At 53.6% G+C, this 17,368-nt stretch overlaps 1 protein-coding gene across 2 annotated transcripts in view; it reads right to left on the minus strand.

The window, feature by feature from the left end:
• Positions 1–8,888: 8,888 nt before the first annotated feature.
• Positions 8,889–17,368, minus strand: part of OTUD7A (OTU deubiquitinase 7A) — a gene marked incomplete at both ends in the record, with an annotated part of 114,030 nt that continues 105,550 nt past the window's right edge. For both annotated transcript variants that reach the window (XM_080693042.1, XM_080693041.1), the window contains 3 exons: positions 8,889–10,268; positions 12,435–12,519; positions 12,613–12,727. In XM_080693042.1, the coding sequence (XP_080549168.1) occupies positions 8,889–10,268; positions 12,435–12,519; positions 12,613–12,727 (1,580 nt within the window). The remainder of the gene's footprint in view (positions 10,269–12,434; positions 12,520–12,612; positions 12,728–17,368) is intronic.

Below are 17,368 nucleotides of genomic sequence, written 5' to 3' on the forward strand. Positions count from 1 at the left end.
TCCTGTCTTAGCCTCCCAAATGCTGGGATTACAAGTGTGTGCTGCCATGCCTGGCTGTGATTTTAGTCTTCCAATAGCTGCTTGGCCAGTTCCCTACCTTAAATTCTCTGTTAAAACAAGTGATGTGACTTCCATTTTCCTAAGTGATATGCAGACACCTTAACATGGTGGGGACCTTCAAGAGTCTTCCCTTGAGACCCTTAACTTTACAGAATATGAACCAAAAGATGGGAGATGCCTCCTTTCTCAAGGCTAATTTTGTGGCAGACTTTCTGCCTCACAACTCAACACCCCTACCCCTATTCTGCACAGCATCTTAAATACCTTCCCAAACTTCTAATGGAGGAATCAGCCTTCCTGTGTGGGATTATCTGCTTGTCTGGAAGAACTAGAAATCGTCTCATAGTCTCATGTTTCCTAGTCTTGCAGAACATCTGAGTCAGAAATGGGTGGCATTTCACTGGCCTTACTTTAACGGGACCCCACGTTCAGTGTGTAGGGACATCACTCCTGTAAACCCCACAGGCCAGCCGAGTGCCTTTCCAATCCTCCCGGCTCTGCTGATGCACCCTCCACCTGCCTCCCAGAAGTGAGACAAAGACCCTGTGCCAGCTTCCCCTGAACTATGAGCCCCTGCTGAACAGCGCATGTGCCCTGAGGCTGGGAGCGCAGGTCTTTGGGTCAGGCAAACGTGAGCTGGAGTCCTTGCTCCCCCAGGTTCTGGCCAAACCTTATTCTTCTCAGCTGCAAGATGGAGGCTTGGGTTTCGAACGTACAGGGGCGTTGCTGGGATCGAATTCTACCATGTACATGGTGGCCAATCGGTACGTGCACACAGTGGGCACTTGATCCTTGGCTGTATTGAGTTCTTGAGCCCTGGACCTCATCACAGCCTCCCAATGGGCACTTTTCTCCTCCCCGGAACAGCACGCGTAAACGCAAACGTGCAACGAGGCACACCTGGCTGTGCCTCTGGCTGCAGTCCGCTTGCTTACTGTCCCAACATCTAGTGATCATGCATCAGGGAAAACCCTGTCCAGTTTTCATTCATGTAGACAGTATTCTGGGCATCTTGAGAGAGAGAAAGAGAGGATCATTTTCTCTCTCCTTCAAATGAAACTATAATAACTGGGTTTGAATCTCATCCAACTGGAAGAATACTCCCTCCCCCAGACTGGCTGGCGAATGCTTATGGAACCCTCTTCCTCTTGGGCTGGAACACTTTTCTCCCATGGCATTTTATTAAAGAACACGGAACGAGTGGGCCAATAACTGAATCAACCAGTGATTTACAAACGTGTTAATTTTATTGAGTGGGCATCAAAGCTTCTCTCTGTCAAGTAATGGAGAAGCGGTGTCACATGGATTACAGAGCTATTTTTTTACTTGAAATAATCTTTCATAAAAGAAAGAAATTAAATACAGTTCTTCTATAAAAAGTGCAGTAGTCATTACTGGAAGTTTTCCAAAATGAAAGCAGGATTTACTACATATTGCAAAAAATTGGTTTTAGTGCTTTTATACTTTACATAGCAACAACCCCACGACCGAAGACAGCTCTTACAATGGGTTTCCTCTCTAAGAACAGACCGGATGGAAAAGAGTATTTGCATTGGATCGGAATTAACACTCGTAGGTACAAAAGGGTTCTGAATAACTGGGCCAAAGTGATGTGATTTTATGACTCATTTTGCCTCGATATTCCTTTTGTCCACTGGCCCCAAATAACTAGAAAATCAAAGCAACCTATTCCATCCCCGCATCAGTCAAATGGACCAAGAAAGGGAAAGAAAGAAGAGGGACAATATTTACTGACTTCCTTGGGTCAAATGCATGTTTAAAGGAACAGAGAAAAGACGGGCGAGGCGGTCCTTTGTTCTAATGGATTTGAACGATCCTGTTATTGGGAGCCGGGTTTGTCAGAGATGAGGGCAGACAGAGCTCAGGCTCTGCAGATGAGCCAGTGGAGTCCGGGAGGGGCTCCGTGCTGGCTTGCGCTCAGGTGAGCTTCCTCCTTTATCTGTGTGGCTGAGCGCCCAGCGTGGGGTTTGCCTCTGCACCAGGGCCCGAGACACACCGATCTCCAGCACCTGCTTACAGTCGGCTATTTTACTTGTTTGTCTGGGTCATTTGTAAATGGACACAGCTGCCCCCTCCCGCTTGCCAGCCCGTGATTCCAGGATTGGTGTTTCAAACCAGGAAGGATGTATGCAAAGAGACCGACAGCCACAGGGCCTGGGAGACCGCTGCGGCACCCACCACAGAGAAAGGTCTGCGTGGGTCCTTGGGGCACGCTTTCTCTGTGTGAGTCCTGGAGGGAGTTGGGGGGGTACAGCGGTGAAACGGACATGGTTTATTTGGCAATTCAAGTGCGGTAACATACTCATGTGGCCACACTATCTGTGGGGCAGCCACAGAGGGGGTGTTAAGAGGAATACCGGCTCCAGGAGGGACCCTAAAAGGTGGCATCCAGAGAAACCAAAGCAAAACTGCCCAGGTGGAGTAAAGAGAGCGGAGCCTTTTCACCAGGCCACAGCAGGACGGAGGGCCTAGAAGCAGCCTGTAACAGTATTTGCCAACAGCTCTTAGAGGAAAATGTATTGGGCCAAAGGACCTAGCAGTAAACACCGCGGTTAGGTAGTTGTGGGATGCTCTGGCAGATGCAGCCGGCTGGGAGGGGACCCGTTTCTCCCGGCCAGGAGTCACCTGTCAGCGCTCCAGGCAGGCCCACCGCTCTGGCCCGGGGCCCAGGAGGTGTGTGTTGCTTGGCTCTGCGATGTGAAGGCTGGGCCTCCGTTGCACACCCATTAGTGACTGAGGCGAGTCCCAGGGCCCTTGGCTGTCTGCTGTTTCCGGATTTGTCAGCCCAGTGGCCCGCCCTACCCCAGGCAGTCTTTTCCTTCTGCTGCCAGTATTTTTGGGGGCTGGAACATGGATTCTTTTAGAGGTCAGGATTCCTCAGCCTGGGCTGGCCTGTCCACTACCACCATATTTGGGCTTGGAAGGGTGGAGAGATACCCAAGAACGGATAACAAAGGCTGCTGAGGGGTGGTCCAGGTCTACGATGACCTCGAGGTGGGGGCTGATGGGTGCTTACCACAGTGCGCCTGACTATAGGGGATACTCGCAGGAAACAATTTCACTCTGCTTGTTCCAAAGCGCTCCCTGCAAATAGCAGGGCCCAGCTTCCACTGCCATGTGGATGCGCTCACTGCCATACCCAGCCATTTTAAACCTGTAGGTGGGAGAGAAAGCCAGGCCACTTGACCAGCTAACAGTCTCCTTAGCTAGGGACAGGAAGTGATTCAGGGTTCAATGCAGGCTGAAACTGGCATCGTGAGGCTTCTTAAAGGTGGTCCAATGACTGGTTTCATTTTTTTGGTCTTCAACAGATACTGACCCAGTACCTAGGAGGTGCCAGGCACTGCTGTAGGTACTGGGTAAATACCTACAGGATTCAGCGTGAGCAGACGTATGAGGAGCCCTGCGCTCATGGGGCTTACGTTCTACAGGGGACTGGGGAGTGTAATATAAACAAGCAAACAAATGGTTTGCATATGCAATGTTCAGACAAGGGAGAGATGCAGAGAGAAGTGGGTGCAGAGGGTGGGGTGTGTATGCTTTTAAACCAGGAAGTCAGGGACAGCTCGTTTGTTAGAGGGAGACACTGGAGCAAAGACCAGCAGTTAGTGAAGCGTGAGCCATGGGCCTCCCTGGGGGAGGTGTCTCAGGTAGGTGGAACAGCACATTTGAAGGTCCCCAGGCAAGAGGGAGCCTGGCGCTCTGGGCAGACATACAGGGGTGAGAGTGGTTTTTGTAAGGTCTTGGTTTTTGCTCTGTGATGTGAGGCTGTTTCTTCATTTAAATCAATCCTCTGGTTTGGAGCTATATTCTGCAAGAACTGGCTTGGCTACTTGTGCTAATTACATTAATAATTGCTTTGGTGTTGGGCAGATTCTGCCTATGTTTACACTTAAAATGCACCAGCACTCCTCCCCTGTTGTAAAGCCCAGCATATATCTTATACATAGACACATATCTATATCCTCAAGATGTTCTTTGGAAGGAATGTGCATCATTTTGTATAGACATACTCAGGGCTCACAGGGCCCTCTTCTTTTTTTTCTTTTGCAAGACTAAAATAATGTAAATCCTAGCAAATTGTTTTGCACGATGAACAGAAAGTCATATTCCCAGCATGTTTGGAGAGAGTGGCTTCTGTGCTGTTCCTGCAGTTGTGTGTGTTCTCAGCTCTGATCAACATGTGCTTTCGGACCGGTAAAGTTCTCCATACTGCCCAGACTGTGCTCACTGCTGCTCCTGAGGGGTCCCTGTAGGACGTCTCCCTCACTCTTCTCTGCAGAGGGTAGAGTGGGAAGGAAGAATGGGTGTTTTGGTAAAGAAACAACCTGTGTAACTGCCAGTAGACCATCTTGCACACAGATTGGAGCGGTTGTGAATATCATATCTCATCGTCTGCGCTAGAAGAATTCTCTGCAGCAGGGGAGGCCTCTGGGAGATTGTGGGCCCCTGAGCATGACAGTGTGGTACAAAGCCTTGGTGTGTGCTGGTCTCTGTAGGATGGGCTGCCCTGGACCTACCTCCGTGATAAGTAGGTGGCACTGTGGAACCACACCCTGGGCCTCACAGGACCAGCAACAGAGAGCTATGTGGATCTGGATTAGAGAGCGAAGCTGAGGTGTGATGAAATGGGCGGATGTTTTAGAAAGAGAGGTTCAAGTCAGGAGAAAGAGCAAAGGGGGTGCCCAGAGGTCTCTAGAGAACCTCCACTTTAAGGCTTTTTGGAAGGGGCTGCCTGCTTCTGGCATCAGGAGGAGCGGCCACCTTTGGGGCCTTCATCTATGTCTAACTTCAAGTGTCAGCAGAAGCAGGCTCCCAGCCAGAGAGGCCACCTCACAGCCCCACCGGGGCAAGGGCAGAGTGGTTCGCCTGGACGTGGGAACACACTTTCTTCTTTATTAGACACATTGGAAGAAAAGAAAAGAATGCTGGTGGAACTTAATTTGTAGAGTCCCCACTAAGATGAAGGGGTAAAAAAAAAAAAGAATAACGTCACAAAGCAAGAAACCTCAAACACGTAGGAGATGCCTTCCACTTTTACTCTAACAAAGGACTCACAGAATGGGACTTACACACACTGGTTTGGCAGTATTTTTTTTCTTGCACAAATTTCCCACCACTGAGAGGCACAGCCCTTTTCGTCTTAGCTAATGTAAAATATATTTTGCTAGGTGAAGTTTGGTTTTGCAGTGTAGTGTGCAAAAGAAACTTATGGGTGCCGAGGGGGAGGTGGCAACATACCCAGGGCCTCACTGCAGATATGGGTGGGCACACACGGAGGATTTCCACACCCTGTTCACCTGGAGGGCACGGAGGGTCCTTTGATCTCATGCCACCAAGTTCCTGACACTGTGATGCTAGAATTTGTAAATTAAGTCATGTTGGAAAACATTGAAATTGGTAAAGTAATAGATTCAAATGATACGGGGTGGTAAGGAAAGGTCCACAGGAGCTTAGTGAATATAAAGTATTCATTTACGAGGAAAGGTGCAGGTACCCAAAATTCACACACAGGAAAAGGGAAATCAAACTTTCCATGAAGAAAGAACACACATTTCCACATCCCCACATCCTGAGGGCATTTGGACAAACGGCAAAAAGCATTTAAATTCCAAGAACCCACAGCAAAGACCTTTCCATTGCAACCCTTCCAAGGGACGGCTCTGTGACAATGATGGTGAGAATATTGCTCTGCGGCATGTTCTGAAAACAATATAAAAATAATTTCTATAATACAATTTGAACTTGGCTCGTAAAATTTCACTGTAATATTGCATAAAACCCACAAACAGAACACACTGAAAAACACCTTTCCTTAACAATACATTATTATTAATTTTTAAAAATAATTTACCCAGGTAATAATGCATGTGCAGGAAATGTGAAATAAATGTCTGAAACAACCTCCACAGGTGTTTGGAAGTATCTGAGATCTTTCCAAAAACTTGCTGTTGCTTAGAGACACCAACCTCTCCTTCCCAGAAAGGAAAGTGAGACCAGATCAGATGTTGAATGCTGCTCACAGGCAGGGTCTGTCACAGTACGGTGGGACTCATCTTCCCTTCCCTTCTCCACCAAGCGCTCCCGAGTCATAGAAAAATATCGGGAGCTACTTGGCCCCCATGGAATAATCACTAGACTCTAACGGAGTGCTTCCTAAGAAGCCCTCTGGCCAGGGACTGAGTCTAAAGATGCTTGTGAACCACACGGGGCTCCAGCAGGGTTAGGTCTCAGGCCACAATCTGCTCTCCTTGTCCCCATTAACTCCTGTTCAGAGGCCGAGTCCCTCACAAAGGGCAATGGTTATTCTGCAGTGATGTAGACCGAGCTGTAAGGTCGCTCAGCCTGCAGCAGGGATCAGTGCATCCCCAGGCTATGGAGCTGACCGTGACCAAACGGAGGGGCCGGGGGGCCTTTCTCTTGGGCTGAGGCGCCCGGGGTGGCAGCCAGTAGATGGATCCCAGGCTCTTATTCATGACACATCTGTCCTCAGATAGAGGTGGGTGGAGGTAACTTGGCAATGCAAGGAGATAGAACAGGTCACCTTTTTTTTTTTTTAATATTCTGCCTATTTGGAAAGTTTTCCTCTATTACAGTGCACTGTGTTTATTTATTTTACTTATTTTTACCTGGCAGAGAGCATGAAAAAGATCAACGATTTGCATAGCCAGTTTTGGATATTTCTAGTTGGCTCTTTTAACATTAAAAATATGAAAAAAATAACCCTAAGCAGGAGTTTATTTCTCCTTGACTTTGTGTGCACATGAGATTGGTTTCTGAATGTACGTCTCGGCATTTTTAAGGTTGGCTGTTTCAGCCTCCTAAGGGTGAGCGGCATGAATCCGGGTGTCTACACTAGAAGCAACACTTGCTTGAGTGACAGGTTTGAAGGGCGGAGCAGCTGCTCAGAGAGACATGATCATGATGAGATGCATCGGTCCAAAGAAGCTGCCACAGACCCTCTTGATGAGAGTTTGTTTAAAAAAAAAGTACATAGTTTTTTCTGAGTAACAAAAGAAACCCCAGTACTATTTAGGGACATGGACGTTAATAGATATCTCACATTAAAAGTATTTTCTTCAGCAAGAAAAGTAAAACTTTGAAAAAAGTCTTAAAGATTCTATTTAATAAATAATTTTGATCTAAGGAACCACTTATGCAAAACTCGAATAAGTTACTGAAAACTCCACAGGCTGCGGAATAATTAAAAACAAAAGAAATTACTCAGAGGAGATAGAGTGTTATTTTATTACAATTCTTCAAACAAGTAAAAAATATCCCCTCTCCCCATATATTTTTTAAATATTATTTTTTATTTTTTGCTTTTGCTGCTCTTTACATCAGGGGGGTAACGCATCCTTTTGCAAGGAGAAGCCAGCTCTCTGGCTTCTGAAGAGATGGCCCCTTCCTGCATTTTCTGAGGATAAGCCAGGTGCTTCCTCCTCCCTTTCTTAGGATTATGGTGTGTGTGTGGGGGGGATACTATAAAGCTCTTATGGGCTTGAAAAATATTCTTTTGTTAGTGAGGATGTTACCTCTCTCCTTTCTCTTTCCCAGAGCAAAACTGTTCCTTCCCGAGGCAGGTGAGGCTCCTCAGTGTCCTTGGCCAAGAATGGGGAGTCTCCAGAGGTAATATTGGAAAAAAGAGGCTGCGTATTGCTGCTCGGAACTGGGTAGCTAAGGACACACACACACACACACACACACACACACACACACACACACACACACACAATCTTAATTTCCTCAAGATGGGTAGGAGGCACCGGAAAAGAGACCGCTCGGATATCGGGCTGTTCCCTCGGCGTCTTCTGGAGCCAGGGACAGGGGCTGGCCATTCCTGCCCTGTGGACACCCCAGTCACAGTGCGCCCTGTGGCCTGGCCGGGCCCCGTGGGGCTGGGGGGCGGGCTTCCTGCAGCCCCTCCCCTGTGTGTGGCCGGGGCGGGCGGCTCCGCAGCCACCCAGCAGGCCAGTCCCTGGCCCTAGACTGTCACCTCCCACGGGCCCGCGACCGTCTGTAATGGAAGTATCTTCGAGGGGGATGTGAGCAGGCTGTCATGTTTGCTCCTACGCGGGTCGGTCCAGTCGTGAGCACAAGGGCCTTGCTTTCGGGGTGCCAGGCGTCTGTGGAACGCTCCTGTCCCCCGAGCTGCCCGCACGGGGGTCCGCGCACCTCGCCGCGCCCGCGAGGTAGGTTGTCGTGCGGTTCTACGCTCGCCCACTTGCATGGCAGTGTGAGTGTGGCTCGAGGGGGGGCGGTGGGAGGAGGGTCTACTCATGAAACGGAGCCGCGTGTTCCTGCAGGGCCTCGGGGACCGCCAGCACGGCAGCCACGGGCCCCAGGCCGGTGGGGGGCCGGAGGCGGGGCCCCTCCAGACTCTCGCTCCTGGCCCCTGCGTGCTGCCAACCGCGACACGCGCGCGGTGACCGCCAGACCTGGAAGGGGTCAGTCGCTAGGCTAGGGACAAAAGAACGAAAATGAACAATCAATAATAATAGCCTGTAAAACACTCCCTTCTAAAAACAAAGGGCTGCGAATCTCTTTATTTTCTCTTATCGAGGAACAAAAATACTCTTGCAATGGCTATTGAGTTCCCACGGACGAGGCAGAGGCTAGGCTAGCCGACTCAGTTCCCACGGTATGACTTGATTCCTATCGGTCTACTACCTGAGTGGCGTCAGGAGGTTCAGGCACCATGAGGGACGTTGGACCGGACACTGCGCGGCGCCGACGGGCGGCGCCGCCGGGCCCTGCGGTGGCCGGGCGCGGGGAAGCCACCGACGCGCCGCGCACGGTCCGGGCGCTCAGGGCCGCGGGCCGCGCTCGCGCCGTCGCCGCAGCTCCTCGCGGTAGCAGCAGGAGCAGTAGTGCTCGGTCTCGGCGCGCCCGTAGAAGGCGCAGTTGTCCCGCAGGCAGCGGCGCTGCGCCGGCCCGGGCTCCGCGCGCCCCCCAGCGGCGGCGGCGGCCGGGGGCGCGTCGGCGTCGGCGAACTCGAGCGCGTCGCGGGCGGCGCCCGGGCCGCCGGGGCAGGTCGGCGGCGCCAGCGACTCCACCGTGTTGACCGTGCGCAGCGCGGCGGCGGCGGCGGCGCGCGCGGGGCTGTAGCTCTGCGAGGACAGCGAGCGGTTCTGCTGCGGGTAGGTGGCGCACGGCCGCAGCGCGCCCACCGCCGGCGCGCACGCCTCGTCCCGGGCCGCCGCCTGCACGTGGATGACGCTCTGGCGCCCCGCGCCCCGCCGGCCGCCCCCGGGGCCCGGCGACGCCGCGCCCCCCGCCGCCGCCGCCGCCCGCGCCGCCCGCGCGCCCCCGGGCCCCGGGCTCGGCCGCTCCCGGAGCTTGAGCACCAGCTGCGCGGGCGGCGCGGCGGGCGGGCCCGGGGAGGCGCGCTCCGGCCCCGCCCCCGGCCCCGCCCCCGGCCCCGCCCCCGGCCCCGCCCCCGGCGCGCCGTCGGGCTCGGGCCTGCGCGCCGGCCGCTTGGGGGCGCTGGCGCTGCCCGCGTGGCTGGCGCTGCCGGCGGCGGCGGCGGCGTCGCGGCGCCGCTGCTCCTGCTCGGCGCTGAAGCGCTCCTGCGCGCTGCTCAGGTAGTAGCCGATCATCTCCTCGTGGAACTGGTGGCGGTGGCTGGTGAGCAGCAGGCCGGCGAAGATGAACTTGCGCTCGCCCTGCATGGCGGCGCGCAGGATGCTGAGGCTGAGCTTCACGTCGGTGCTGTACCTCCAGGCGCCGCCGCGCTCGGCCGCCGCGCGCTCGGTGGGCGACGGCGTGGTCTTCTCCGACGGCGCCGCGCCGGCCGCCGCGCCCGGCTCCTCCTTGCTGCCCTTGCGGGGCTTGGCCTTGCGCTCCTTGGCGCGCTCCGCGTCGCCGCCGCCGCCGCCGTGCTTGCCGCCCGCCGAGCCGGCGCGGCCCATCTTGCCGTGCACCAGGCCGCCCAGGCCGCCCATGTTCTTCTTGAGCTTCACGCCCAGCGTCTTGCTGAAGCTGCCCAGCTTGTTGGCCACCGAGTCGGCGCGCGTCTTGTCCTTCTCCTTGCGCGGCTTCTCCTTCTCCTTCTCCTTGCCGTTCCGGTCGTTATTGCTGTTGTGGTTGCTGCACACCGAGTCCCGGTCCGAGTCCAGCGAGTCGGCCAGGGACTGCACGTCCTCGCCCGCCGAGGCCGTGGGGGACTCGGGCTGCGCCAGGGGAGCCTGTGCCGAGAGAGGGAGGGGGCGGTCAGGCCGCGCCACGGCCCCGCGCCGAGCCTGCGCGCCTGCGGCCTCGCGGTCCAGCCCGCTTCGGCCCGGGGGTGGACCGGGCGGGGGGGGGCGGGTGCTTATAGGAAAGGGGCCGCAGAGCCGGACCCGGCCTCCGGCAGTGAGGCAAAGGTTTGCAAGTCGGGCGTGGTGGCGCATGCTTGTCATCCCAGCATTCGGGAGGCCGAGACAGGAGGATCAGGGTTTGCAGACAGCCTCGGCTACTTGGCGAGGCCCTGATTCGAAATAAAGAATAAAAAATAGGGCTGGGGGAGGTAGAATGCCCCCGGGTTCCATCCCCGGTACTGCAAAAAAAAAAAAAAAAAAAAAAAAAGTGTTCGCAGAAGGCCGAGCGCCTTTCTGAGTGCAGACATGGGCTGGCCAAGTAAGGGGGCGCGGGAGGGTGCAGCAGCCCCCTGGCTCTGACCTCCCATTCCTGGCCAGGCTGCCTAGTGACCAGACCAGATGGAGGCCCCGGGTCTACACAAAGAAGTCGCAGGCCTTCAGAACCTCTGGGAACATCACCGCCTGGGTTCGTGATGACGCGACGCTTCAGGGGTTCCTTTCTTAGTTCGGAAATGGGAAGTGCTAATTTGAGAAGGATTCTGAAATAGATCTGCGCTCAGCAGAAAAGATGTTCCCAGAACGAGGCCTCTTGTGTGGGTGTGGGGTCAGGCGGGGAGACTCTGGAAGGAACACATTGGGTGACGCCGGGAGGAGATTCAGCCAGTCAGAGGAGGCCAAAGGCACTGCGGGAAATGGTCTCGGCCAATCACGGGGCAGGAGAGGAGGCGTGGGGGACACAGCTCCTCCTGCTGCTCCGCAGAGGGGCCTTCCTGGGCGAGGGGAGGATTTCCGCCCAGGGTCACCCTCCCTGGAGGGAGGCGAGGTCCCTGAGGACAGCAGCTGGGTGGGTGCGCAGGAATTGGCACAAGCCTGACTTGGGGTCCCCCCCGCCAGCCTCCCTCGTTGGAGGCTGGGAGAAGGCCAGCTGCTCTCCACTTTATTTTTGAACCTTTCCACCCTAAGCGGGCCTGAGAAAGGAGTGACCCCTCTGCGGCCAGGTCCCCCAGATGGACGGGCTGACAGAACAGGCCTCACCACCTTATAGGCAGAACCCCCTCCCCCCTCCCCCCCCCCCCGCCCCCAGCGGCCCTGGGTTTGAAAAGAGCCCAAAGGCTTATTGGTTTGCCTGTAGAGGGTGGGAGCTTGGTGCCAGGAGGAGCTCGGAGCAGACTTGAGGAACAGGACCCTGGCCAGGGGCTTCTGCGGAGAGCTCTGCATCTACCTGAGCCCCCACCCCCTTAGGAAGGCACAGGGCCCGCTCATGGCAGGGCAGAGCTCTGCTCAGGATCCGGGGCTGCTGCCATCACCCGCCAGCGCTGGAGCAGCCTGGGGGAGCCCTCTGAAGTAGGGGCGCACGCTGAGCAGTGCCGGCGCCCAGGCCCTGCGCTGTCCCAGCCCGCCTCCTTTAGCCTTGCTGAAGCGCCACACCGGACGCCTCGACTTTTGCCAGATCTTTCCCCTGGAAGTTCTCTGCTGAGATTACAAAAACATCAGCCAGTCTAATACTTAGACCGCGAGGTCTGCCCATGCGGGCCGGGCCGCGCGCACCGCCCCTCCCCAGGGCGGCCGCTCTCCCTGCGGTCCGCGAGCTCCACCCGCCGGGCGCCTGGGGCGGAGGGAGTGGGGGAGAGGAAAGGGAAGGGGCGGGCACAGAGCCCGCCCTCGGTCCGGCTTTCCCGAGACCCCCACACAGCTCATAATTCATTCCGCTCCTCCGCAGCACGGCGCGTTGATCTCCGGGAGCTAGCTTTGTGTTGGGACTTGCCGAGGTTTGTTTTCTGAGTGGGCGTGTTTATTCCACTCTTGTACAAAATAAGGGGACAAAAATTCCCCTCACCGGAGCGCACGCTCGCGTGCACGCATATACACACGCACGCACACGCACCAGGTTCAGTAGGAGCTATCTGGAGCCAGAATCAGGGTGGCTTTCCAGCGTCCAGCTGGGGCGGGGCGCGGAGCCCCTGGAAGGACGCCCCGGGCCAGGCCGCGCTGGGCAGCCCGCTCGGCCGCCCGATTGGGTGCCCACGCTCAATTGGAGCTCAGTTGGGAGCTCACCCGGGTCTCCGAGGGGATCCGGACCCACGTCACATTCATGTAGCTGTGGAGGAGGTTCAGCTTGGCTTCAAGCGACAGGATGAGGCTGGCGAGAGAGGAAGGCTTAAGGAAAGGGCCGAGGTGGTCGCCCGCCCACCGCCGGGAGCCCCGTCCAGCGCCCGGGAGGGGAGGGCCTTACTGGGCCAGCCGCGCGTTGTCCTTCTCGTCTTTCCCCCACTCCCAGTCCTTGCCCGGGTCCACGGCGAAGTGCAGGGGCAGGAGCTTGTGCTCAGAATCCGTCAGGGGGATCACGGCTGGAACAGAGAGAGACACGGTCGGTGCCATGGCGGCGGGAGGCTGGGAGCCCGGCAGTGCCGGGGGGGGGGGGGGAGCAAGGGACCCGAGGCCAAGTGCGCGGGTGGTAAGCGAACCCCATGGAGATACACACACCGTCATGAGTGGCGCGCCCACCGGTGGGGGCCCGGCGCAGAGGGTGTGTACAGGTGTAATTGGGACCCGCTAGGGGCTCCTGAGCTGCTGGCAGGACCAGTGAGACCCCAGTGATGCAGCCAGCTCATCCCCAGGGCAGGAGCATCCTCCAAAGATGAGGAGCAGGTGCAAGTGGAGGCACGCAGCCTGGTTGTGTCTCCTCGTGGGGACACGAGCTCCCGGGTGTCCCACCGCAGCAGACGCCCAGCCCAGGGCCTCTGGCCAGCTGCTTTGTCTGGCCAGAGCCCATGATTCATGCCGAGGGTCCCAAGGCCACGGCAGAAAGGCAAGTAAATACACGCAATAGTTGCTTTTCTGCAGATTGGCACACTTGACTCAATGCTGCCCTCTTGTGTTGCTAACGAGAAAAAGCAAGCAGAAATAATCTCTCCCTCCTGGCACATCATCTCCACTCCACAGAAGAGAAAGGCAGGCTGGCTGATCAAGGACCACCCCTCCTTTTCATTTAATCTGGGCAGTGTGATGGTGTCTGCCTTGGAGGTCAGGGGCTGCCCAGCCCGTCTCCACCCCAGCCTGCTGGACTCTGCGCGAAGTGGCCGCCCTTCCCAGGGAGGGCTGCAGGGCCGGCTCAGGAACAGGACGCCCTTGGGCGATGCCCAGGACACAGGAGCTGTCCGGAGGCTCTGTGAGTCACCACACAGAGGGTGTGGCCTGGCTCCCCACCCATGGGTTCTGGGGCAGGGGCTGCCTAGCAACACTATTTCCCAGCCAGGCTGGGGCAGTGCAGCTCCCCGGGTTTCAGGCCCCCATGCACAGATGGCCAGTCCAGGAAGAGACTTGAGGACTACACTTGAAATAAACACCCCTGTGGCTCTTAAAATCAAATTTGTCCTAGATAATAGCAACATGTGAGAAGCCGTTCTGAGCTGCTCTTGGAAAGACCGGTACAGCTCCATTTCCCAAGCCCCTCATTGGCGAGGGCACAGGTGCCCTGCTGCAGCCGTGGCTGTGGGCAGAGCTCTGTGGGAAGAGCTGGGGATGTGGCCTCAAGTGGGGGGCCTCTCTCCCTTTTCTCCATCCCTCCCCGCTGCAGAAGGTGATAGGAATCTCCACTTAGAGAGGAGCCATGCCCATCAGGAACATCTGTTTCAGACTTTTATTTGCAGGGGAATTCAACTTCCTTAAACCACTATGATTTTGGTTTCTTTGTTTCAGATTAACTACCTGAAGGAGGACAGCTCCACCTCCCTGTGGCCCTCAGTATTGGATTATCGGGGCTGGGGATTTCCTCACAAGTTGAGCGGGAACCGATTCCTAGGCCCGTCCACTGCCGAGCGGACAGCTGATTACACTGGGACATGCTGTTTCCTGCCCTCCTACAAGGGCCGGGCAGCGGCTCTGCCGGCCCAGGTCTTGTGGGGTGAAGTCTAGTCCTGAGTGTGAGGGACATGCCTGCGCAGGATGGAAGCTACTCAGGGGTAACAGGACTCATTTGTTCTCTGCAGAAGGTGAGCTGTAGCCTGTTCTAAGTGCAGGGCGGCAGGGCCCTGGGAACTCAGGGAGCATGCAGACTGCGGAGTCTGAAGCACAGGCCCTCTGCCTGGACATCCGTTGCTCTGTATGGCCCTGGCCCTCACCCCACACTGAACTTTTCCTGCTAGAAACCAGGCCTCAGCCAGAGAGTGCAGGAGTCACCAGGCAGGGTGTCCCTTGGTGGCAACGGCCTAGAAAGAGCAAATGCTTTTTAAAATAAATCCCAAAAGGTGTTTTTGGTTTGTTTGCATTTTAAATTAAAAGCTATTTTTTCTAAGAACTCTTTTCTATCTTTTCGTCTGGGAACATATATGCAACATTTCAAACTAGCTCGAGTTCACTTGTAGTACTTATTTTTTTTTAAATGGATATTTCTGTTTGAGACATAAAATGCCATCCCACCATTACAGTGATAAGTCTGAAAAGCCGCAAATTGACAGCTTGCCTTTAATCCACCAGAGAAATGAAATCACAGGGGACACAACTAACTGGAAACCTAGGGAAAGACGAGTGCTTCTAAGGAGAAATGTCTGGACGTGACCGTGAACTTAAGAGGGCTTGACTCAGCTGGACCCCAGCAAAAAGAAGCCAGCTAAAATGGGAGATTGGTAAAGGAAGAGTGCAGGGAAGTGAAATAGAACAGGCCCCAAGAAGGTGACGATATGAAGAAAATTCATATGCACTTAGAGGAAATTCACTTGCACTCACCTAACCTGGTGCTCACAAAAAAGATCTCTATGAATTCTATGAAAGTGTCTGCCACACAGCATCCTCTGCTGTCTCTACTGAGGAATGAAAACTCCAACTGCAGAAGGTAGGGTCACAAACACCAGGCACATGAGGTAATGTTCTGTTATTCTGATCGAGCAAGTCCGTCTGTGTTCTCTGAGACGGGGTAACCTTTCTCAGCCTTCTGGAATGATCCAAACCTGGATACTAAAGACCCTACAGAAAGAAAGGAGTGCCTATTTCCAGGAATAAAAGTGATTTACCTCCATCTTTATTGTTCTATCAAGATGTCTGGCTTTCTACAAAAACTATGAGTAATAAGACAAGAAAACAACAACAACAACAACAAAAGCACTCTAACAGTAAATCAAGAGGGTGACAAAATAAGGCTTAGCTATGACAAAATAAGGGTGTTGACACTATCGGGGAATTTAAATCAACTCATGGGTAAGTTAGGACCATAGGAAAGGTGGATACCATGCAGGATATGATGGTTAACTTCAGCAAAGAGATTAAATCTCTAAGAAAGAACCAAAGAGAAATTCTAGAAATGAAAAGAAGGAAAAATCCCACAATAATAGAAATGAAGGATGGCTTTAAGGGGCTGGTCAGTTGATGTTATACAGCTGAGAAAATGATTTGTGAACATCAAGATAAGTCAACTGAAATCACCCAAACTAAAATATCAAGAGAAAAAACAAGGGAGGGATGAATATTAAAACAGAACACATGGGAGCTATGGGGCAATAACAATCAATGCAAGATCTATCTAAATATAATCCCAGAAAAAATGAAAGAAAAAAAAAGCAGAAGAAATATACAAAGAAACAATAGCTGAGAATTTCTCCAAATCAACACCTAATGCCACTACAGCTTCAAGAAGCTAAGAAAATATCAAGAAGGAAAAACAACGACAGTAAAAACTTTCCTACATAAGCACCTTTTAAACTTCTGAAAACCAAAGCAAAATAGAAAAATGCTGAAGACACCCAGAAAAAAGATACAGAGAACAAGGATAAGAAATACAGCAGACTTTTTGAGATAAAACTGGTGGCACAGAAGACAATGGAATGGCATCTTTAAAGGGCTGAGAGAAACACGAAACCTGCTAGTCCAGTCCCTCTGGGTTACTGGGGGTAGAGCTGCAGGTGGGGTCACAGCCCAGAGAGGGGACCTAACAGCCTCAGCCATGCGCCCGAGGCTCTGGGCAGCCTCCTCTGTCTTCATGTCTCTTGGGAGAGTCAGATGAGTGACCAGGAGGTGAATTCCGCTCTGGTGGCATCAGGTGCCAAGCATGCTTTTCCAGGAGAGGAGGAGAACGTGACTGACAACTCAAATGGTGTGTAGCAGATAAATGAAGCACGCTGAATTCTCTGGCATCATGCACACAGGCACAGGATGCAATGTTCTGTAGACACAGAATGAGGAGCCTCTCTTACGAGCATTTTGGCATGTTTTGGGGGTAGGTTTAAGAAGAAACTTGATTTTGTCACAATTTTTTTTAGAATTGAGGACACATTGGTGTCCTGGCTTAGAAAATATAGCCAAATGCCTGCCCTCCCTCCCTCCTTTCCTTCATGAACTTACATGTGCATTTATTGCCAGACTGCTAGCTTCAAGTATGTTGGTTCAGCATAAGGGATGAACCTTTATCTTCTGTACATTTTGGTTATTTTTTTTTTTAAACAAGACAGTTTGAGTTTATTTCTTCTCTCCCTTTGGGTTTTTAATTTTCAAAATAAAAGCACTGGTGAGAGGCAATGGCTAAATTTTTTTCAAAGTGGCCATCAAGCATGTTTTACTATATGTTAAGAAAGTCTAATGCAGAATTCTAAATTAATTGAAAATATCAATCGTGGCTGAATTAGGAGTGACAGTACGATGTGGCATGAGGAGCACTGGACTGAGTTCCGAGGAGGTTGGGTTGTTCCCACAGCTCTTCCTACTGTCTCACGCCTCCTGCCGACTTCAGGGAGTTCAGCCTTCCCGAAGTCCTCTCAGTGAGGTAAGGGCAGCGGTTACCATGTTGGCTGGTCTCCTGGGTTCTTAGAACTCTGCTTCCTGTAATTTTCATCTCGTAATGAATCTTTGCTTTAACACAGCAATCACTAGATTGCAGTTGGTACCCAGGGGTGATGAGGTTAAGTCCTCAAGAGCATAGTGCCTGCTATGTGAGAGAATGCATCTGAAGGTGACTGGAAAAGCAGGGGGTGCAATAAAAGCGATGGAACTCTGACTTATTT

Source organism: Muscardinus avellanarius (genome assembly GCF_963383645.1).
Source record: "Muscardinus avellanarius genome assembly, chromosome: 3".
NCBI classification, from domain to species: Eukaryota; Metazoa; Chordata; class Mammalia; order Rodentia; family Gliridae; genus Muscardinus; species Muscardinus avellanarius.